At 39.5% G+C, this 24,861-nt stretch overlaps 1 protein-coding gene across 34 annotated transcripts in view; it reads right to left on the bottom strand.

Moving 5' to 3' along the window:
- UBE2F (ubiquitin conjugating enzyme E2 F (putative)) overlaps positions 1-24,861 on the bottom strand; it is an 84,182-nt gene that overhangs the window by 48,298 nt on the left and 11,023 nt on the right. For 19 of the 34 annotated variants that reach the window (XR_015698561.1, XR_015698560.1, XM_087730287.1 and 16 more), the window contains 5 exons: positions 23,156-23,185; positions 20,547-20,612; positions 12,864-12,931; positions 6,500-6,570; positions 238-295 (listed from right to left, as the gene is read on the bottom strand). Coding sequence is in view for 32 of the 34 variants with exons in the window: in XM_087730287.1 (XP_087586413.1) it covers positions 238-295; positions 6,500-6,570; positions 12,864-12,931; positions 20,547-20,612; positions 23,156-23,185 (293 nt within the window). In the remaining 2 variants the exon portion in view is untranslated. The remainder of the gene's footprint in view (positions 1-237; positions 296-6,499; positions 6,571-12,863; positions 12,932-20,546; positions 20,613-23,155; positions 23,186-24,861) is intronic. The other 15 variants (XM_087730274.1, XM_087730275.1, XM_087730277.1 and 12 more) reach the window with 8 other exon arrangements.

The following is a 24,861-nucleotide window of genomic DNA, read 5'->3' on the forward strand; positions in this document are numbered from 1 at the left end:
TCTACAAAACCTTTTATCAGTCAAAGCAGTACTCGTGCAGCTATGCTAAACTAGCCAACATTTCTGTAATCAGTTAGCACCATACTTGTTGTTTCAGTATTGCCACCAACACTTGTTGAAAGACAAAAAACTCAGTTGTTTCTAGAGCAAACTGCATTATCTGTCTCCTTCCAAGCCCATAAAAGTATTTCAAAAGATATATCTAGTTCGATGTACGTATCTAAAAGGAAATAGTACCTTTAATGTTCTAGTTGGAGCCCAGCCAGTGCCATCAATTGAATGTTCTCTCAATAAACTGGAAAAAAGACACATATATTATACAGTGCAACTTCTTGTTAAACAACCTTTGTCAGAAATCTCGGAAAACATTAAGAACTTGGGAAGTAATTGCAACATAAGAATTACCTCTTGCACTATATCTATGTACTGGGATTTTAAAGCACAAGAACTGGTATGTCTTCCTAGAATTACATTCCACATAGTGTCATTACAGGTCTCCCAATGTGAGCTCAACCTTTGACAAACACACCTGAATTATTTTCCTCAAGCAAAATAAGTGTGACAGAAATCCTTGTGACACAGTCTCAACATTGAACCTTTATTTTCCCCTGAGCACACAGACGCATGTTCAGAACACGTTCATCTTTGGTGAAGAGACAGACTTGCAGAAGGACCCATCTCTCACCAAACCTGCCACAATTCAATCCAGAAAGGGTATTTTTGTTGGGATATCTAATTAGCAAGAAAGAGGATTATCATCCTTTCTTTGTGCTAGGACTTTGCATTCTTAGAGCCAGGGACAGGAAAGTGAAACAGTTTTGGTCTGTCTGCTCAGGAAGGTTCTGCAACAGCCATAACATGAGCAGATGCACCTCCAGCCTGCAGGAACACAGCATGGACAATCTAGCAGGAGAGTCTTACAGTCCTCTTCCAGCAGGTGAGCTACATTGCATGAGCAATGTTTTAAGGCTTTACACGCAGACTCAGCATCATACATCCCCAACTGGAAATCATGAAGACTACTTCAGCAAGAGAGATCGCTTATAGGAGGAAAGAGTTCCTTATAAACTATAATACATGCTCCTGAATTTTAATATAAATACATAGGAATGTAAATAACTGAGATACAGACTTTCCTATATACACACATCCCATATAGAAATTTTATATGACCTGCATTTTATGTTACATATTAAGTCCAGTGAAGCTGTTGACCTATTTACCAGTTGAAAGCATTGAGGTGTATTCAGTTTGTTAGGCATTCCTGGACCTTTCAGGTCAAAACATCAGCAGTTATGAGAAGTAAAAAATATTGGAGACCAGAGCATAATTGAGAAATGAGCTGAAGTCTTGCTCGCATTCATGAAAGCAAAATTAATAATCTGAACGAGAAAGTCTGGAAAACTCCTTGGAGCATCATTTCACAATCGTGTCTTCCTCTTTTTAAGGAGTAATGTAAAACTGAAAACTCATACAGCAAAGTAGAAAAGCACAAAAATTCATCACCACCAGCAGCTTCTACTACTGAAATGATAGGGTTAAAGTGAAATAGTCTGAAACTATTAGGTTTTACCAACTTTCAGGATGACATGTATTGAGTAATTTTTAAATTAAAGCAGATGACTGGACAATACAAGCTATCCGTACAGTTATTTATTGAATACTCTGAGTTTTTAATCCAAGGAAATACACTACAACTAGCATTACTCCTTGTTCAATGCAGAGAGGCTAGGAACAGGATGATGATACTGGATAAGACTATTCCATCTTAACTGTGCTGCTAATCTCAATTCTGTGTCTTTAAAAAGATAAAATATACCATTACCACTACTGCAACTCAAAACGAATTTCAAGAACATTAAAAACAGCATCTTGTGGCTGCGATTTTTGTTCATATTACAAAAGTAAAAGCAAAAATGCAAGAGACAGAATTTTCAGGTTTTAAGCAAATAACTGACTTTTTAGCTTGCTTTCTGTCTGCTCCTCATAAAATTTTGCTATAGTACTCCCCTTTACCTCTACATATATCTCACTGAACTTCAGAGTTAGGAATGAGTTAACGCACACAAAAAAAGCATAAAAATATCCACTGATAGAGCTCAAAGTGCCTGAGCATATCAGCTAAGCCCCATAATACCCTTCCAGCTTCCCAAAGCCTCAGAGCTCTCTCTTAGCATATCTCCAGCTGCGGGCATCAGCAGCCAGGACTTGAGAAAAGACACTCATACCCCTCATAGTGCTCTGGCAGAAAACCAATGAAGATAGAGAAGTGTACCTTTGTCTCATATATCTAATTTACTGATGTAATTTATTTTTAGAGCAGCAGCATCTTTCTTCCTACAGATTGGGAATCATCATTAGGCCCCTAATCAAAACCTTTTCCCAGCACAGGGTGTCTAGAGGAACCGCATCTTGTGCTCTCCACGGGGATGACCTAGATATAACTGCCAGACAGTTGGAAGGTCTGAATGGTGATCTGCTCTCAGAGCGTCATAGACGCAAAGAGCAAAATGAACCCCTAAATGAGTAGAAATACATAAAATACATCATGAGCTAGTTTAGTGGATGAACAAGCATCTGCATGTAGCTTCTGTTCAAAGACCTGTCATCCATGGGTCCTGCTGCCAGAGAGGAGCTGGGCTACTAGGAAGCTCTCAAATGGGACAACCAGTAGTTTTTCTCTCCCACTCAATGCTTCAAGAGGCTGCTTTTGATGAGCTGACAGATACACCACAAAAGCCACCTGTTCTACCAGGGTTTCAGGACACCTGATGGGCAGGAAAACCTGTTTACTTGAAGTGCCTATTCTAAAGCTGCCAGGACTTTGCTGTCTCATACAGGAATGCCAGAAAACTCATCTAGTATTATCTAGATTGAATAAACATTCGGAAGCTTCCCTTGTGATGCTTGAGAATGAATTTGCAAGAGTAAAGAGAAAGGTAAACCAACTGTGCAATTTCTGCAGCATTTCAGATCACTAAAGCTGGTGAGTGAGTGCATGCCTTGGGGAAGAAACGGGAGGGCTGACAGGAGGGGGAGTGTTGTGCCACAAGCAGGAGTTTGTCAGGCAGGGAACTTCACCAGGAACGGGGAAGGACAGTAAAACACCATTTCCATTTGCTTTCTTTTCAGCTGCAGTAGGGTCTGAGAAAAGCCAAGCGTGTCCTCAGTCATGGAGTGACTGGAACCAACAAACACCAGATGTTAAGGTGTGGTTATATCTAAGGAGACCTCCTAGAACATGATTTCAAATCCTTATATCCAAGTTCCTATGAGAAGACTGCAAAATCACTATTTTTGAAGCTGTAGCAACCAAAACAGCCACTGATGTGACCAGCCAGCTGCTTAGCTTTCACTTCCACAAATATCTTCTTACTCTGTAATTCCCACATGGAAAAAAGCTTTGAGGAATTTTTTCTTTTTAAATACAGAGCATCCTAAAGAGATGTTGCAAAAACATCTACGGAACTGGGAATCGCACGGCTCTAGCAAGCTTAAAACTTTCTGAAACTTCAGCTGACATGATTTACAGCTTAAGGGACTAAAAATTACTGTAATTGGGAGATCAGTCCAGGAAAAAAAATCTGCTTTACATAAAGATCTCAGATGAAGATATTTATCAACACAAAATGTCAGTTCCAACAAAACTTTTGCCCTCCTTTTGCGAACAGAAAGTATCATTTAGGTAAGTTTAAATTAAAAAGCTGTAAATCCAATTCAGAAACCCTCCGCTGGCAGGGACGCATTGTAGAGGTTATCCTCTTGCTCACCTCCCACTGCCCACCTCCCTGCTCAACCCAGCACCACCAGTGCACCATTCTGGAGGCCATGCTATATACTGGATAAGTGGAGCAACTGCTGTAGAAAGTCTTTCTAAAGAGCTTTTTGTTTCCACATTGGCACAGCTGAAGAGACTGGGAACAGCACTGGGGAACAGAAACAATCAACTTAATCAGCTTTTATAACTGCAGAAATTGCAACACTGAGCGATACTAGATGATACAATTAATCAGTCTTCAAACACTTCTCCATTCAGCACCCTTCAATATTGCATCATGAAGGGACCAAACCTTAACTAACACCACCTATTGCTGAAAAAGATACATCCAACAACATTGACCACCTCACCACATAGCAGAAAAGCAGTGAAATTTCTGAGTGATTAAACTATTCTAAAAGCTTATGTGGTCAAGGAGGAAAAAACCACCTCAGGCATAGATCACATTAATGGGGGAGGGGGGAAGTAGTCAGTGACATGCATTACACATTGCCAAGAAAGTACTCAAATGGTGTGTGTAGTAAGCAAAGCATATCCTTTCTAGATATCTTGACGTTTTCTATCCACGTGTGCAGTGGAGGCAATATCCACAAGTACGGTCCAGACCTAATTAATACGGTCTACTATTAATATGGTCCAGAGTAACTGCAATCCATAAAGCACAGAGAAACAACACTTTTCCTACCCAAAACTATTACACTTGACTACAAGTTTAATCATTTGGTATGTTTTAATTCAGGGATGATTATCAAACCAACACATACCATAGTGTGTGGGATGTAAAAGACAGGAAAAATACTGATAAGGATTTTTTTTCTGCTTTTAAAAATAACTGAAGCTATTTTAATGTAAAAACTTGTATAAGTTGATTGCAGGTACTATATATAGAGTGCATTCTCCATTATAACAGGCATAAAGCAATCTAAGTTATTTTAGTTTTTCCATCTAAATGGTAAGACATTTCAAAGGTTTGATATGTTAAAGTATCTGACAATCAAATAAAGCTGATGTTTCAGGGCAGATGCTGAAAAAATTACTTCATGAAGTAGAATTATGATGTTCCAACACTACATTCATCTTTCATAATTAAAACCATTTAAAGACAAGAAATGGTGAAATATCCTCAAGAATGTGAGGAGGCTTTATTTAACCTCAGAAGATGCAGCACTGTAGTCAGAGCTTAAACTTTTAGCTATCGTTTTGTGTCTAGTATTTCTTGTTCCCTGACTCCAAACAGCTCACATTCCTTTACTTACACTATTTGACTCAAGTGTCTAAGCTTTCTCCAGTGACTAAGCCACAAGAACTCTGGTGGAATTTAAACTGTAAAAACATGATCCTTAAATCAGTCTTCCCTACTGTCAAGTGACAAGTTCAGCTGTGTAAAATGCAACACTCCTAGGAGGCACTGAGAAATACCACAGGTCTGGCAAATTTGCTAAAAGTAGCAATATGTATTTGCCAAAACAACTTTCCTGTATCACCTACATACAGCTCCAAATAACTGTAGACAACCAGGTTTTTTTAGGTAATCTCAGATGATTTAGTTTTCCACTGCTTTTAAATCCTCCAATCCCAAAGTGAGGTAAAGTCTACGGATGCCAGCCCTCGCTGCCTGTACTCCTGCTGCAGTCTGGCACTGTCGAGCACCAGGAACATCCTACAGCCTCCAGAGGCTGGTTTCTATCAGCCTTTGATGATAGGAGCTTCTCAGAAGCATGGAGCAGACCACTGTGGCTAAAAAGCATGATATCAACTCTTTAGCTGTTATCAGCTGATGAGCCTGACCTGCCTATGAAGTGTGACAGATTACCCTGTGAAAAGCTAATTTTCACCAGGACCTTGAACACAGCATTAAAATGATTTTTAAATCTAGAGGAAAAACATAGCTTTTTTTTAAGCACCAATTTGCTACACGTGGTGGCAACCATTTTGGATTTTTCAGAACAGCTTTCAATCTCGCTTTATTCATTGCTTCTGCTTCATCTACTTTTTCTTTTATGCCCCATTAACTTGAAAAATTACAGTCATGCTTCTCACTTCTGTTTATGTTTGGTTTCTGGCCAATTTCACTACCAGGTACTCATGATGAAACACTGAAATGACACAGTTTCAGAAACTGATTTTGAAGCAAAACCACCCAGCAACATAAACCTCTCACTTTGGTAAAGTAAAGCTTTTGGGCTTTGTATTTTGACTTACACACCCCCAACTCTGTTTTGTTACAACTGGCACATATGCCTTATAGTGGATATTAAATGTTAAAATAAACAAAGAGTAAATATAGAATAGTTACTGCCAAAGTTTAAGGAACACTTTTTCCTTCCTTTTTGAAATATAAATGGTTTCCAAGCACTTAACACATTCAGGCATTAAACAAGTAAAGCCTTAAGCCCTCTCAGGGCCTGGGGACTATCCATCTATGGAAGATGAAACAAAAAAAACCAAACAAAAAACACAACTAAGTTTTTTCCAAGTTGGAGTTTACATTTTTACCCTAAGTAGAACAAAACTAAGTCTGAACCTGAAGAGCCAAGGTCTACATGGTTTTAACACACAGCAAGAACAATACTTTTAGTAGATTTCTAAGTTCCTAAGGGTCACATGCCACTGATTTGCAGAATCTGTTGAAAAAAATATTGGCATGAAAATTACATGCAATGTTTTATTACCCAGAAAAATCTCCAAGGTAAAAAAAAAAAAAGAGAATGCTGTTGCTACCTTAGGCAGATTTCTCCAGTCTCTGTAATGTTCGGATGCCAGATCCTTGTCAAGCATTTTACCTTTGGAGGCTGCCAGGAGAGAAAACAAGTTACGATGTTATCCTTTAAATTAAAACTGTATCACTGGTACAAGTCATAGAACTGAAAAAGGCAAATACATTTGATATTCACAGCCTATGTTTGAATGTTAAATACCCTGATAATATAACCTACAGGAGTTACATCAGGTTTTTTTGCCCTTTTAGTTTCTCTCAACTCTTTACAAAAGCTGGGCTGGTATTAGGCTTTTTCTTAGAAAAACATACTTTAAAGAAAGCCAAGAAAATTTACTCTCTTCTGTCTGCTTCAGGGGAAATAAAACATTCCATGTCATTCAGTTTCTTAACCCTTAACCAGTAAGACAACAATTTAAAAATGGAAAACTACCAAGTATTTTCACCCAAGGCTTATCCAAGTCAGGGGTTTGTTAAAAACTGGCAGAGGATGCAGTGATAACAACTGTCAAAAGAACAGCTTCTTTTAAATGCAGACCTTCCTGATCACAATTGAATAGGAAGCATCAGAAGAAGCATCAAGAAAGCACATCATATCCGAACTTAAGACACTAACATAAAAAAGCCGCCAAACTTATTTTCAGGCAAGATCACCAGATTTCTGAATTCCATAGCGGGTTTTGAAATACAGATTCTTAAAATACAGTCTCATTTGCTCTAGTTTTGTGAAGTAAATAAAGAGCCGGTCATAAAAATTCTGGTAGCTTAGCAACAGCACGTTGTTCCATCCATGCTCTCCAAATTACAATTTGCAGCTTTCAATCAAGCAGAGGATTTCTTATAGTAAGTGTACTGGAATACATCAGCACAGACCAGTACCTTTCATAACTTCAATTAAATCACATATTATAGATGTGGAGCTATTTTCCTCTGCTGCTTCTCATGAAGTCTTCAGTCAAGAGACAAAACAGCTCAAATGCCACTATGCAAATAGAGTTATGATGTGTTTTGTCTCATCGCTTTGTTCTGAACTTCTCAATTATCTTTTTAGTAATTTTTTTTTTTTGTTTAACTAAGACTCCTTGGAGAAGGAGATAAGAATATATGCATGGCACTGAACTACCAATAATATACCTGTCCGGCACTAACAGAAGAAAGACCTATCACCACAACACATCTGCAATTTATAATGTAGACATTGACTTTTCTCCACTCTTATTTCATGTTTGTCCAATAACTCAAGGGACACTGACTGCCCCAGTGCTGGATCACAGCATTATTGAAAATTAAGTGGCATGCAGAAAACAGTCTCAAACTTTTTACCTTCAAAACAAATGTTCTTCTAAGAAGTTTTCTAAAGCAGAGCTTTTCATTAGCTACACCTTCACATTGTTTTGAAAGATTACATCTAGTTCTCAAGAAAGGGAAAGAGCAGTATTTATTCCATGCTGGTAGATCAAGACAAAGAGTAAATTTCTACCCTATGCACCTTCAAACAGGGAATGTATTGATGAGTAGAAAAAACTAGGCTTTGTACAAACTAAATAAAAAAATCCCCAAATCCTCACAGTCAGAGTGAATTAACCGGTGTCTCTTTTTTTGTATCATGGAAACAAAAGAATTCCTTTATCCTTTCATCAGTGTTTTTCATCACTGACCACTCCTGACAGTAAGACAAAGGTTTTCTCTTACTCTCTCCTCGTTCCTCTGTTAGATCGACAGGACAACTGCAGCACTATCACAAAATTTATCTTCAGACAGAACTTCTCCTTCGAGCTTGTTCCAAGTCTTCTTTGAGTCTTCCTTAGATCAACAAATCCACACAAGATTTCCTCGAAACGATGTTTCACTTTAATATCTCCAACCATCTCCAGGTCATATACACAAAACGTCGCAGAACAAAGCGTACATCGCTCAAACTCATCCATCGCCTCAGATACTGAAAGCTGCGCAGGTAGATCCAACCTCAACTGGGGGTCGCAACAGTGAACAGCTTGATTTTCTTCTCCTTTTCTAAGCAGCCACTTAGCTTTTAGGGTCTCTCATTAGTTTTGATAATGGAAACTGTCTGACTTTCACATCCATTCTCAGTGCACTTCAACATATCGGTGAATATGTACAGATGGTACAAGAAAGCATTGCAAGCATTTGAGAACCACGCATATACTGACTTTAGTTTTGGTAGAAGTTTTGCAGGACAAGCTCCAGATCAAGTCTGTCTTGTTTCTTCAAAAAATGCAGCAAATAATCTCTCCCCTCCATTATTCTCACCAAATAAGAGACTGGATATAAAGTGATCATCAATAAATGAACTTAATTAACAGTTTCAGATCTTGATCAATTTGGCAAGCCAATCACTCTAACATAACAAGTGTACTAACACAGACATGTTTTACCTGTCCCGTAACTGTAGTTTTTCATTTCACAACCTTTTCCCTACAGAAGGGATGGGGTTCCCAGCAGAAATTTGGAATTAATGTTATTTGAAATGTTTTCTCTAGACTCTAGATAGTCTCAAAGCATTCTCGTGAATTGCCATGCAACTACAACTATAGGGTTTTTCTGTATAGTTTCTACAAAACAGAACTCCCAAAAGAGGCATTAACAGGAATATGAATTCCAGAGACCACACTACAGCGCAGCCCTAAGTACCAGTCACTCTTCCCCCTACCAGTTCCTGACAAATTTATTGAGATTGGCTGAAATTGAACACCAAACACAGCTAAACACATAGTACAAAGAAATGAATTGAGGAAAATGAAACCACACTGCCCTCTGCTTTTGATGGAGTGGGTTGCCCAGCTCAACAAGTGGAAGAGACATTGCCTTACAGTAGGAGTGGGCCTTGACACAAGGTGTGCACTTCAGGTCCCCAGGCTTCCTTGCACCACCTCAAAATCTCTGGACAGAGGCATGATGAAGCATAAGCCCACTTCCCATTTCATTGGTTCCAACCCAAGACCTGTATAAAGTAGGGTCACCAAAGAGGTAGATGGAAGCCCCTTAATTGTGGCATCTGATCCTTCAGGAACCAAATCCCTTTCTTTCCACAACTAACACATTGGCCAGAAAAAGGATGAAGATTGCAGGTCTGCTGTTAAATTCCTGGCTTTTGACCACTGCCTAAGGCACCCCATGTCATAAAAACCTTGCTAGACTGGAGAGTCCCTAAGACTACATACTCCGACAACACAATACGTCAGAACCACGGGAGCTGCAAACAAGGCCTGGCTTGCAGTGGCACACAGTTTAGTTTTATGTGAACATTAAACCCAGATCTGTACTGTTAACCAGGTTCCATTCCTTAAAGCATCAGGTTCCTAGTCTTGTAGCACCCATTATTTCGTGGGCTGCACCTCAAGGCATGTTTGTGTTGGGAGTAAAAATACTGGACAAGACTGGCAAGTCATAGCCCTGCCCCAGAGCCTGAATCCATTTTCTAACTAATCCTTTCAGCCTACAGAAAAAAAGAACATCTGTTTTTAAACATACGTATACATTGTCATTAATAACTTGACCATAACGCAACATTCAATCCACTGCATTTTCGTCTAAATTGCACAAAGGCAAACTTTTTACTTTAGTGTTGAATGAGAGGTGCTCACAATTTAAAAATATCTAATTAATATTTGCTGTAGATTTTCTGCCAGTGCTAGGCAGGGAAGTGTAACAAAACAGAAGATTTTTTAATTATAGCAATTGAGAATCAAAAAAACCCAGATGAAAATTAACATTCAGCTCTCCTGTTAACAGATAGGAGATGCTTTCCTGCAGCAGTGTTGTTAGGACAGTTGTTAACAGCATTGTTAACAAAAAGTTAAGAAATTAAAATGAGTATATATTGTGTACGTTCCCCTGTGCCCAGCATTGCCACAGTGGTTAAACTGCTATTACTGAAGATGACTAAAAAGTTAGACAGCAGAAAACACGACAGGGTTTCCCCCTTTATACTGAAGGCCATGTTTCTCAGGTATGCAATGGCACAATTTATTCAAGTTAGAACAAGGATGTAGTCAACTTCAAACGACCCGCTTTGTCTTTATAGTGTGTGCGTAACCTCACACAAGCTAGTAAAAGTGGTCTGTATTACAGTATGAAATTCTTTGGCAAGATTAAGGGGAACTTAAAAACACAACCAAAACCATACAACTGCAAACACTATTAGTGTATGTAAGTGTTTTAGATAGAAGTATATCAAAGACAGCCAGGATCCTAAACACTTAAAAAAAAAATAACTTGAGCAGATAATCCTTGACCAATATTACTATGAAAGGAGAGCACAACTATCTAAAAAGGAGGAAAATTCAAAGCTCTTTTAGAAGCGTTATGGTCCTCTACAAGCATGAGCTTTTTATAAGATATAGTGCATGTCCCATGTATTCATAGATTATAAATAAAGGAATATTAGGAAACTTTTGAAGGGTTCATGTTCCAGAAGATACCAACTCCTCTGCTTTCAGAAACATAACCTTTCTACTCTACTAGCAGTGTTAATGCGCCATTCTCCAAGCTCAGTCTGGGAATTCAAGCTATTACATTCCAAACCACCGCACCTCCTTCGTATGTGTATATCAACAATGCTGTGACTGCAACTACTACGTATATACGATGCTGAATTTAAGCCTGGCACATCTGGACACAAAAGCCAACGGTCTTCCCAGACACATTTCTCTAGTATCCTCCCCTACACATTCTTCAGCCTCCCTGAAAGAGCTCTGAACTATCAACACCAAAAGTAAGAAAACAGAAAGCAGAAGGATGGGGAAAAAGTTACAAAAGCAAGCAAGATTATCAAAACCATTCAAACTAAAAAACAAAAGGCTTCCTTATTCCTGCAATTCACATACTTAAACGCAAATATGGCAACTCAAATGCTCAAATTATTCTAGTTTCCTTACATATCAAACTATCAGAACACAGAATGGCAGGTTTCATTCCTGAGAACCAGATGTATGCCCCAATTATTTCCCACTTTTTGGAGTCAATCTTGTTCTTTTGACAGCTAAACTCTGAAAACAACGTCTGAAGTTATTTTTATTGCAATTGCATCTCCCTTCCCTTGTAAGGTTCTGCAATTTCAGTAAGGTACAATAATACCAACATTTCTCATGCTTGAAAAGGCCAAGTTGTCTGGAGCTTTCTGTTTATCTACAATAAGATACCACAATCATTTGCGGGTTCTCTGGAAAGCTGTTTGCTTAGTAACCATTGAAATTGTTGGTTTTTAATGATACTTAACTAAACAGACTGGGAGACAACCAGTAGAACTGGCAGAATGCACTAAAGGAGGCCACTTGCCACCATATCTGTGCTTTCATGTCCTCCACTGCATGCCCTCAAAAGAGATTAAACACCTACGTCCAATATCAAAACTGTAACCACCAGTTTGAAGGTCCCAGAGAAACAAAAAAAAATTTTCCTTTCTGTTCACCTATTTTATTCTTTCTCTTAGATATACCATTTTTTGTTAGAATAATCATTAAGTGCAGGTCTCAAGAATAATTAACAGGAGAGAACAGATGAGAGTGGAACCTCAGCCAGAAGGGAGACTCTCAGGTCTGACTCATCTGTGCTTCTGAGCAGCCTCTGCCAGACAGTTGCAAATACTTATTTTTTCTTTAAGGAACAATATCATTGAGGCAATAAAAGTCTTAAGGCTGTTTTGGTTACAAACACTGGACTGCAAAAGAGTAGCCAGAGAAATGATTATTCCCACTCCCTGAGACTCAGGACACTGCATCTGGAATATTGTATCCCATTTTGAACTCCCCAGTACTGGATATATTGACAAACCGGAGTGAGCCCAGCAGCCTGCCACAGCAATGCTGATGACACCGGAGCACGTGCAGTACAAGGGAAGTTGAGGGACCTGGATTTGTTCAGCCTGGAGAAAAGAAGGCTGAAGGCGGTGACCCTACTGCTGTCTACAGCTACCTAATGGGAGGGTATAGAGGAGATGGAGTCAGGCTCTTCTTAGATGTGCACAGTGATAAAGCAAGAGGCAGCAGACAAGCTGCAAAAAGGGAAATTCTGACCTGATATAGGAAAAAAATTCACAACAAAAGGTAATTAAACATTGGAACACAGGCCCAGAGAGGCAATAGAATCTCCATCCTAAGAGATTCTGAAATGCCAATTGTGCCAGGCCTTAAGCAACCACATCTCACTTTAACACTATGCCAGCTTTGAGCAGGAGTTTAGATGACCTCCAAAAATTCCAGACAACCAAGATTTTTCTACAACCCCATAATACTTTTGTAACAAACAGAAGATCCTTTCTTAGTCTCAATGCCAAGTTCCACACTGAAGTCCTATTACCTGGAAAGCAAATCTAAAGTGACAACTACTAGATTAATGACAAATACTCACCACCATATTGTAGGCATCAGGAACTTCAATTTCAAACTGAAACTTTCCACCTTGGTAATAGCCCTCATCTAGCAAAGAAAAAACAACAACAATAGTTAACTAAGAGAAAATAATGCATGCCACATAATACAAAATACTTGTCATTACAAACAAAGTAACAGCACGGGATTACCATCAAATACTTAACCTAGTTACACCACAACCCTAGCTGCATCCCAGTCCAAAGAGAGTGTGAACATAGTGTCTTTCCCCACTCCCAAAACCTTTATAGCAGAAATTGATTTAAGTCAGAAGAGTCAACAGTCCCAGAGTGACCCTGGAAAAAAACACATTCCTGATCAGAGTATCAGGCAATACCAAGCCAGATGAACCTTTGATTGAACTTTTCTTGTCTGTATAAACAAAATTCTGCAACACATCAGCCATATGGCATGCAGTACCACAACACCGACCCTTGGAATGAGCTGGATACATAGCTCACTTGCTAATGCATGCTAAATCCTGGAGCAGGATTTAGCATATCTTCCCAGACTTGTGCTAGCAATCACATATCGTGACTAGTATGAATAATGGCGTGCAAGAGCATGCTTCAGTGTACTACAATAAAACAGCAAGTTAGGTCTTCTGTTGTAATTATCTTAGGATGATATATCAGTTAGGAAAATCTGCCTGCCTCTCTGTCATCCTCAGACTCAATACTGAATTATTAAAATGGCTAAATTTTAAAATATGAAATCTGAAAATATCTAGTTGCATTTAACCAGAGATAATATAATACGATAATAGTCAGCCTGCAACTCTTGAGATGGCTGTGCTTGGAAGCTGAAATGCTTACAAGTGATCTGAAACATGTCTGTCTGGCATTGACATTATTGAGTTTTTTCATTAAGAAAGGAAAACAGACAGGTACTCAAGCCCACACTGGGGGTTTGGGACACCTGAGGAATGCTCAGGCTCAAGCTACCTCAAGTACTCTAGCTCTCTGTATCACACAGTATAGCCATGGTGAAGGCTTGAAGGTCAGAAAGGCTGGTTATTGTATGAAACGGGGTTTTTTTTATATTTTTTTAAACCAACATTGCAAAGGAAAGTTCTGTGAAACAATCCATAGTTTACAGAAAGATTAAGAAGAGTTTTCTTATTATCTAGCTTGTTCCAAACCACAAAAAGCTAGCTCCTCTACTATAGGTCATCAAAATCCTCTTTCAGGATGCTGTCTTCTGAACCTGCTGCCTTCCCAGGCCTAGCACAACCTTCTATTTTCTCCTAACAACCAATGCACCACATCCACTTGCTCAGGTTTCACTCCATGCTACAATCTCACCACTATCAGCACAAGCCTGTAGCTTCCACACTGTAACTGCCATAATCACAAGAGAGCAGTCAGCTCCTACCCTCCTCCTCCTTGCAATCTCTTAGCTGACTTACTGAAAAGGAGAGGGCATCACCCTGCTAAATAACACAAACCCTTGGTTGTAGAAGTGAGCCAGCAACAGCTGATGCTGCCAAAGACAAGACTCAACTGCACACTACGGCCAGCACACCACTCCAAAAGGCCTGTGCCTGCAGAGTTGCAAAGGAGTTGCTGGGAAGTACATCATGGTCTAGCTTCTCCCAAGAGTCTGTGTAGACCACTGACAGGTTCAGCACATGAACAGCATCAAAAATTTTGGACTGCAACAGCAGCAGAGGCACGGAATATGAAAACAGAACACGGCTGGTCTTCCCCACCCCATGCAGTAATGTTTATAGCTGCCTCCACACTGAACTGTGCAGCACAAAGCTGCAAGCCTTAGCCATTGCAAATCTCATTTTAATAACCTGTCGAAAACACATGCTTTTCAAATACATTCTGCATTTCCATTCCAATTCAATTTTGAAGTGTGTTTGATTTATTAAGCAGTCTTCTCAGGCACGCTACGCTTTACCAGAAAGTAAATGCACATGCACTAATTTTTATGGGGAAAAAAGCAAGATAAAAGCATTCCTCTTTTGTTTTCAAATATATTGAGATAAAAAAATCAGTAAAGCAAGCCATTTCTACAGATTGAGATGCAAAAGATGAGTTATACCAATATCTTTTTGATGAAACTGCTCCCTGTCAAATGTGCAAAACACTCAAAGCAAGACACAGACTGTTCCAGAAAGCAATGGTTAGGAAAATGGTCCAATATCCCCCTGGGAGCGCAAACAGCTCAAGCACCACCAGGTTATGCTACAGGACACAGCTAACTCTACTTTATCCACCATCTAGCACGTTATAACAGCTTTTTAACAGAGTCTCATGAATCCTCACAACTTCCATGTATGATACCATGCCTTGTACAAAACATGCTCAAAAGAATCAGACACACAGGTCTTTCAGTGATCGTACCAAAACAAGCAACACCATACAGGAATTCAGCATTTGTTATAGTGCAAGCCATGTACCTCAAAGCCTTCCACAGGCCTCCCCACTGCCCTCTGGCTTACGAGCACTTACCAAGCCATCACTTCCTAATATAAGCAATCACATGAAATGCCCACATGCATTTGTGCAGGGAGATGCCTGCTGCCAGTAGAGCAAGGTAAAGGAAAAACACCAACACTGATAAGGTTGCTCAGGAAGTCCAGCAGCAGAAAGTTATTTTCCTTGGCTTAAATTCAATAGTTCCTTGATTTCATGGACTTGGAGCAAACTGTGCAGCAGCTCTTCGTATTCCACCCCTGCTGATGTGAAACCGAAACGGCTCCAAGGGAGGAGAGCTTGCCAGAAGACTGTCAAATTCCTGCCAGTCAAGCAGCAGGAGAAAAGCCACGCTCCACACCTCTCCGCACACTGAAAACACCAGGCCCACAGACCCTGCAGTGCGCAGGAACATTATGGCAGGCCCTGAACTCCAAGCACAGACAGCAAGATCACTCTGACATTGCTCAAGAGATGCACAGGGCAGGGGTGGAAAGGCCGAACAGTTGTTCACTTTCTCTGCTCTTCCTCACCACGCAGACCTAGCTCAGGATAGCTCCACTTCCACCCAGCCATGGGAGAAACTCCTAGTGTCCACATGCAGGATGAAATCAGACAAGGCGAGCTCAGCTGAAGGGGGCAAACCCTTTCTTACTATATAAAACCACCACGGCAAAAAGACTGCAGAGTTTCCTGCAGGATTAGAGATGAACTGGTGTGCAGAGGGGTTAAACTACCACCAGTGTCAGCAGAAGAGAAGTAACAGGACCAAACAGTGAAAGAACACCCCTTTTTCTCTGCAAAAACATTTTAGATTAGCTCAAGAACTTTCTAACCACATATTAACACCTCCACAGGACATTAAGAGATTCCTCATGTGTTACTTCCATTTTCTTTTATTTCTTTCTTTTATATTCTACATAAGGCCGAGAAATCTCTGGAGCACTTCAGACATTGTACCTCGCGCTGCAGGTCACTTCCACATACTGACGATTGAGTCTCCCTCAAAGATAAAACAATATCATCACTGTCTTGCATTACAATTTCTCATTTTATGTTTCAGGTTTACCTTGGCATCAGTCCATGCTAGCAGTAACCAGAAAGTGCACTGGGTACCCTACTGGTTCTGTTATAAAATAAGCAAGGACATATTTACCAAATCAGAACAGTAAAGCATCTCTCCTCCACCTTTTTTTTTTTTTTTTACAATTCTCCCTGTATGTTCGTAATTATTTTCACTAAGCAACAATAAAGCATGCTACTCATTATCACTCACTCAAACGTATATTAAAAATTCATGTCTCTGGAAGGCCTCAGTACCCAGTCAGAGATCTTGCAATGCATTAACAAGATAAACCGTTATGATGAAGTCACCTTACAGCATCCCAAGAAAGTAAACAGGTTCTCCCACATGGTAGTTTCCTTCCCTGTGTCCCACAACACCCATACAGACTGAGACAAAGACCCTCAATATTTTTTAGGCATGTAACAGTGGTGAGAAAAACTGAAGTTCTGACAAAGTTAATAGTGAGGAAAGTACTATAAATAAAACAGTCAAAATAGCTTTAGCACATAACTTAGGAAATTGGCCACTGACAAGACTTTTGCAAAAACGGAATATATCTAAGCTCCCGTTTTCCTCCTACTGCTTAAATTTGTGTCTTCAAGCATCCCTCCCACTTAAGTCTCAAGTTTCATTATCAGCAACCTGACTCTAATCTTAGTTTGCATTTGTAAGATGTTTTGATGGCTGAAAGTGCTGTGAAAATACTAAACTAAATTATTTTATTGCTTTAAAAGAAAATGCAAGATAATTAGGACAGGCCATAAAGGATATGCTTTTGATAGTAGCTCCTTGAATCAGCAGCGTTGAAATGCTCAGCCACGCTCACCAACATTTGTCATTTTATGGCATGCAAAACAGAAAACAGGCTCTTTATTAATTCCCTGAAGAACGGGACTCTCAAATAATCACACTAACCCCAAACTACCCTAAATGCCTGGGAGCTGCAGGAAAATTACGTTAACTCTACATATTCCGCTAGTTTTCTTCATGTGCAAGCTACCTAAACTCACCTTTTTTTTTTTCCAGGTCATTACCATGTTTTAGCCTCAGCTTCCAATTTTGTGCTCCAAATACCAGTGCAGCAGGCAGGACTCTGCCCGCATTATAAGCGCCTATCTCCTTATTTTTCCTAGCTTTTGATCCAATAAGGTACGGGCACAAAAATAAGAAGAGAGGCAATTGGTGGCATGAGGGCATTTTTCAATGACAGAACGATTGTTTTAGATGACAAAAGGAAAAAGAAGCTTCAGACAGCAGAGAAAGCCAGCAGTTGTCTGCCTCAGGAACACACAGTTTGTCCATTGCGGCAGTAAAATCTGATCTTATCCATTTTCTAGCACGTGCTACTATATATCCACTCATGGTACGCTGCAAAAAACTATAGCAAAGGAATCAGAATTTCTTGAGGACAAGTAACTTTAAGTGAAATCAGCCGTCACCCTCATCAAGATTTTCTACAAATTCATTTTAATTTAAAACTCACTGTCACCAGGATAATTTTGTGATGTTAAATGCATACTAAGAAAGGTTATTATGAGAAGTGCAGAGCAAGGGAGCTGAAAGTATTTCTGCTTGGTGGTAAAGTTTTTTTTCCTTATTCAAATTAGTCTTTTTGTGAGAACCTAAAGAAGCTTCTTTCACTATCCTTTCAAGACCAGCCACATTCAAAATGACTGCGTAAAACAAACCACCCGAGAACAAGCTTTGTCAACAACACAAGGCTAGAACATTGACCGCAAAAGGCATTTCTGTGTTAAAAAACATGTTGAATCAGTACCTTCATGGTACTCTGACAGCCAGTTACTTGCAGAAACTGTCTTGGTGTAAGATTCCTTATAAAACATGGTTACAAAATTCAAGCTCTAGCATTAACCAGAATATAAGGGAAATAAAACATAAAATATGAATATAAAATAATTAGCACCCCGTAACAGATCTGTCACAGAAGGATGCAACCTCTGTAACTGCAGATAAGCAAACTGAGAACCCTAAAAAGTGAGCCAGCAAGAACCTCTTCACTGTGCAGACTACCAACCCTGGCTTATGCACACTTACTGTATAGGTCCTAACAGTGAGAACTGCAAGGTGGCATTAGATATTCCTTGGCACCCGTAGCTGTGCTGAGCCCTTGTTCCACAATTGGAAAGCTGCAGAGATATTTGCAAAGCACTCCCTTAAGAGCCAGATGTATGAGCAGGATTTCTAGAGTAACTCAGCTCCTCAGTGCAAGAGACAGTTCCAGGCAGAAGGAAAACTAGCTCTTACTCCAGACTGTCAAGATCCATGCAACATTGTTTAGACACTGCAAAAACAGTTGCCTCAAGCAAAGATTTTGTCCCATTTGAGCCAGAAAAACTCTGTGGCAGCCATTTAGCTGCCTCGCTGCTATTCTAAAGAACACTAAGATTTAGCATACTCTAAAGAAAAACCTCAATAATGAAGGGAATCAGAAAGCTACAAAGATTTTTTGTTTTGGCATGTGTTACATTCTGCCTTTAGAGAGCTGTGCTAAGCTGCAGCTGATCACAAGATTCTGTACCTGAATTATGCACAGCTGAAAATAGATGTTTACTTCAGTCAGACTGCTACTGCAGAGACTTCAGCTGTGCAGCTATATTTAGAGTAACAAAATGTTAATTAAGATCATCTCATTCCCAAGATCATTTCAGCAATGAAGCTAGCACAAAAACCATGCTCTGCACTCAACGACCGTCTTCTGACTGCAACATCTTGCTGCACAGCAGTTAACAGACAAAAAAATGACTAAGTATTTAGGCACCTTCGAATTAGTGTGAAGAAGCTATCATTGCTTCATATTCCAGACATCCCTAACTCACATGGTGATGATATTGTAAAGTCAACTCATTTCCAAAATATAATAAAGCAATATCATATAAACTGAAGGACATTTGGTTCAAGCAGACTAACACTCACCAAGTAAACACGAATACATCTCCCACACAGAACCAGAGGTTAAAAGTTCTATAATAGCACTTGCATTTATTTTTGATTACACTGACTTGGGCAGTCTTACTCATTTTTCCCATCACAAAAAGGAGTCACATGAATGGACACGTTAACAAAGACCACCCAAGATTTCTACAGCTGAGGAAGTGCTAGTTGATTTTGGCTAATAAGCAGCAACAGCGACATCTAGCGCCCGTTTGACTTCAGATACTGGATTATCAGAAAAATTCCTGTCACCCTGTTAAGTGGAAACTTTTATTTGCATAGGTAAGACATCAGGATGACTGCCATACTGCATCCGAATGCTGTTGTCGATAAGCATCTACAGAAAACGTAGGTCTACAAGAATTAGCTGGCAGGAAGATCCTGATCCCAGCACGTCTAACTCAAACAATTCAGTGTACTGAACACATTGACGTTCTCATTTAAATAGTTGCGCAGAGTCTCAGAGGTAACACACAGCAAAAATAAGAAGCGCGTATGAAATTTAAATAATCTTCCATGCAGATTCATCCATAAAACACAAACACAACTTCTCTTCTAAAATGGATAGTCATGAGAGCAAATTCTGCCATTTCAGATGGCTATTAAGAAACTTATATTGAAATGATAAATTCTGAAAATGTAGTCCTGAGGTTTTGTTTCATTGAACAGTATGACAGTGGAAGCTTCACAGCATATTTACATTAGCTTTATTAATAATAAAAGATGTAATTTCCACATACTTGAATATTCAAAGACTAAGAGACTTATTGTTAAGCGTCTTCAGACACGCAGAGATTTCAAGTTTTCCATAATGTTACATCTGTCATCCACCTTTTCAACTCCGCAGACTCAAGCAATCAGTAGAAAAGAATAACATGCAACAGGGCTGTAATAGAGTAATTTCTCTAGACATAGTCCAAGATTTTTCTCAGCAAATAAAACACAGTGGTTTGAAATTGGCTGAGAGAAAAAAATGTTAAAGTGAGCAAACAAGACCTGAATACTTCCTAATCCTGCTCGATTTTGATGGCCTTTTTATTGGAATCGAGTTCTCAAAATCCAGCCCAATTTCTCCATTGTCTCTATAAAATAATCACTGTATTACAGCCAGTCTTTCTTTGACTAAAAAGCTTATTGGATTCTTGAGTAAACTCTTGGAATTACTTTTCCTGAACACCAACACACACAGAAGCAAGAGTAACATGTTTAAAAAAATTACCTGGGATTACAGTTAACTGAAAGTAATGAAGCTTGTTTGGGTCGGGAAAATTCACTTTACATGTACCTGCGAAGCAAAGGAATAATTTACATCAGACAATTGTTTTTCCCACTGTTGGGAAAGCAAGTATATCATCTTTCATGCTCTCCAAATTGACTCTCTGATTAATCCTTCCAGTCAAGTGATTTCCTCCTATACTTTGTCTCTAAGCACCTCTTCCCTATATAGTTACAGGTCACCTGCAGTAAAGGAACTTCACTTCTTTGAGCTGCGAGGAAGCTTATTTCCTTTCAGTAAACAATGCTGTCTCAAAGACCTTAAAATGCCAAAGGATTTGGTCTTCTGTATATATACTAGCTACATGTTAAGATGACAGCATACATAATAAGCACCTCTTCCTTACAAGTTCTTTAATGGTAACGTGTGTATCTTGATATTTGATCATACACTGCAGTCTGGAAGAAGTCGTGCCACCGCAGCCCTATGCTAACGAAGGATTATTTATACCTGTAAGGTATAATGAGATAGAAGCTTCACTGAAAACCTCATCCAAAAGCCAGTGAGGTCTCCGTTCAGCTGTCATATTGAACAAGTTTCTTCTGCGTAACCAGTTACACATATTAACAGCAAAGGTTATGGAGCATCATTACAAACCAAACATTATGTTTTTATTCTCAGACTAGATGAATTTAAGGAGAACAGTGAGAATGAAGAACAAGTTTGGGGAAAAAAAAAAGGTAAAACATCAGTCTGGTAAAACCAGTCAGTGGTTTCAGTTCAACAGATGCAAGTTCACAGCATAACAGCCCTTTGTTCACATTTGATGACACAAACTAAGTTGCCTGCCCATGCACAAAACTGGACTCTCTTGACTATGGCAGAGACAAGCTGTCAAGCTGGCACGAGAAGATGCATATATCCACAGATGCATTACTATCCATGCTATGCAGCCTTTAGCTTCTTAATCCCTCAAGTTGGCTGTTCTTTTACTATTTAGTTCTTTGACTACAGAATCAGAGATATAGACCCTATTTGCCTGAAAAGGTAACTAGAACTGTAACACAAACCCTAATAATGCATTTTTATTGTAGTAACTACAAACTCCAATACACGTTTCTCAGGTGTTTGTTATTCTATAGAAGAGTCTACACAAAAAAGTTTAACAGAAGTTAAAATTACTCTGTGTAAAATCTCTATAATTGCCTTTAAGAAAGAAGAGCCTACAGAAAGGAAGAGTTAAATAATGCCTCTTCCTGCCCTCCCTTTTTGCTGCTTCTGTTCTGTATTTTCCCCCCCATCAAGCAGTCTGTACACTGAAAAGCCTGATTTTTGAGCTCTGAGCATTGATCTGGATTTAGAATCGTTAGCAAATAGAAGATGCTCATCAGAAGCAGCACTCAGAAGTTTAACCTGGAGAGAAAAAAATATGGTCAAAGCTCCCCTTAGATGGGGAAAGACTAGAAACATCACGAGCTACCTGCCAGTGTAATCAGAGAGAATATTCACTGCTTTTTCTTTGTAAGATAAGTGTATGGGCAAGACAGTGTAAACGCACAGCACAGTAATAACCTGCATGTATACTCTTGGTCTGCTGCAAGCAGCTCACGCCTCTTTCCCTGCAGGGAAAACATCTTACATTACTCTGAAACAGGAATGTCCACCACAGGAAGTCATGCAGAGCAAGTGATGGGCTCTGAATGTACCTCTGAGCTTCCCAGGCAATAACTTGTTGTGCTTGCCTGTCGTCCAAGAACTCATGGCAGAATGATGCTGTTCTGGTCAACACTTGAAGGGAAAAGGAGCTCAGCAACAACTCAGCTTCGCTGTCAACACCCACCCTCAGCAACAAACACAGAGCAGTAGGAACTTCACTCCCCTTTATAAAAGGGTTTTGTGTTTTGCTGTCCATTACAGAACTAGGCTTTCTAAAGCTAAACAGCAGAAAATATTATTTGACTTAACTATCTATCCTCAGCTTTAGAAGCAACAAGCCACTTACCCTGTGCTCTTAAAAGCCTATTTTAAAGTGGCCATTAATATTTTCAGCTTTTAACATAGCACACAAGTCAGATTCCAGGGCTAAAACCACATTATCTTGCCCTTTTTTTAAGGAATATGGATTACTTCTTTAAAAAAAAAAACTTTTCATTAGTATTTTCACTATTAACAAACCCATCAGCTTACAGCTTGCATGTGAAGTGAAAAAGCACTAGGTTTCTGGAGAACTGAGCTATTTGGTCTGCCCCTAAAACAGCATCTCCTGTTTTGAAAGTGAGAGAATGGAAGAAAAACAGGAGTGAGGCAGTAAATGCACTCTTTGGTTCCAGGTACCTTTTGGGTATTTTACAAGAGAAGCTCCCACTCCACCACCAATCAAATTCTAGAGCCAAATGATCAATACTGCTTCCAAAGGACACTAATAAGGGATCCACCTCTCTGCAACACCTTAAGAGGGAGCAACAAAAGAAAACCTGTTCAAGCCTGAGTGGCAGTTTTGCACAGCTTTCCCTACAGTTAACAAATATCATCAGCATTCATACTTCAGTCAAAACATTTAGTTCAATGGCCCTTTTCCCCTTAAAATGCATACCATTAAATGCTATACTTACAAGGTAAATTAGCTTCAAGTTCTGCAACCTCTGTTGAAAGAAAAAAAAATAGTTATTTATGCAAGCATAAAGCCATTCTTGAAGTCCAAATTGGCAGATATAATTTAAACCATCCTGTAAATCAAATTTCACTTAAATGTAATTATGCTGCACTGGAGGTTTATCTTGAAATTTCTCTTTAAGCCATGCAATTCATTACTAAAAATGCTCAGCTGCCTTACCAACAATGCAAACATATCCTACTGCGATTAGGAGGTTCAGCTCTGCCAAGACTGAAGCGCCAGGGCTTCTAATACACAGAGCGGTGGCATTTCAAAAGGTGGCATTATATAAACCTCCAAAGTTGTCTACATAAAGCACTAAAATACAGAAAGCCATAACTCTACAGCTTGCAAAACACAAGAACAGGAAAACCTCAAGAATCGGGGTGTCAGTCCAATAATAAAAACAAGCACAGGAGGTTCACAGCCTGCATAAGCATCACCACTCTCCAGCATCTAACTGCTAATGTTCCTCCACCATCAGCTACAGGCTCCCTCAGGTTACGCACTGCTTTTGGGGAGAAGCCTCCGAGCACAATACCACATACTGCATGCTTGGAAACAGCATGTCATACTAGATGTTCTGCGTGCAGAAGCCAGCATTAAGAGCACTGAAAGAACAGAGAAAGACAAACCTTCACTTCAAGCGCCCGGCACAGCAATGTGCACAGGGAAGTGATAAAAACAACTGCATCCATTGCACTACTCCCTCCCCCTCAAAACCTCTGCACTGTTGAACAAACTCAGAGTGTTAAGATTTTTTTCTCCTGTCCCTATTGGATATTTCCCCCTGGAGCAGTTTGCTATAGATATGCACTCTTGTTCAATTAAGACTTCTTTTTATTTATTGTATTTCCCATGCATAAAACTTAAGTTATTCATAAAAGAAAGGAAGATAAGCTAATTCAGTTGCATAGCTCCTAGGAACGTAAGTTTACTCCTAAGTCCTTTCCCTGCCATGCTACTTTCTCTGGAAGATCCTCTGCTTTCTCCTTCTTTTGTGTATTTTATTGAAGTCTTACCTTCAACTACCTGTATTTCACAGAAGTACGAATGAGATGCATCAAGATCCCTTTTACTTCTAAAGTTCAAGGAAACCTAATCAAACGTATTTTTGCATTTCCTGTAGTGTTTTTCTCCACTTGATTTCTAACTTCGCTTTCTGGTCTGCACAGACGCAGCTCATTTATTTGGGCTAACAACAACGTGTAAGGGATTTCAACACCAACTCTCAAAAACATACGTCTAAAGAAAACTGTAATTCAGTTTAAGACATGGGGAGCGATTTCTTGGCACAGAATCCAAACTGATATCATCACAATTAAGAGCTCACTAACTCCCCAGAACTTTTCTTGCACCCATGCTTACCAAACCTAGCTGGTGTCTGCAACGAGCATGATGCTTATTTGACTCCCACCTTCCATTTGCTTGGCACAGCCCTGGTATCCCTCCATCTGCAGCCTACTATACCAAGAGAGAAAACACCACCAAAACAGAAGCACTGTTTTTCACACTTTCCTAAAAAGTTCACAATTGCACTCTTTAAAATCCCACACTCTGCAGCACTCGAGCAGCCACAGCTGATTTAACCAAAGTTGTGCACTGAAAGACACACGACACTGGGGGCATACTTTTGCTAGAAGTTTTCGAAGAGGACTGTCTTTA

The sequence above is a fragment of the Nipponia nippon genome, unplaced genomic scaffold, assembly GCF_047370975.1.
Source record: "Nipponia nippon isolate SJK-2023a ecotype South Korea unplaced genomic scaffold, ASM4737097v1 scaffold_5, whole genome shotgun sequence".
Lineage (NCBI taxonomy): Eukaryota > Metazoa > Chordata > Aves > Pelecaniformes > Threskiornithidae > Nipponia > Nipponia nippon.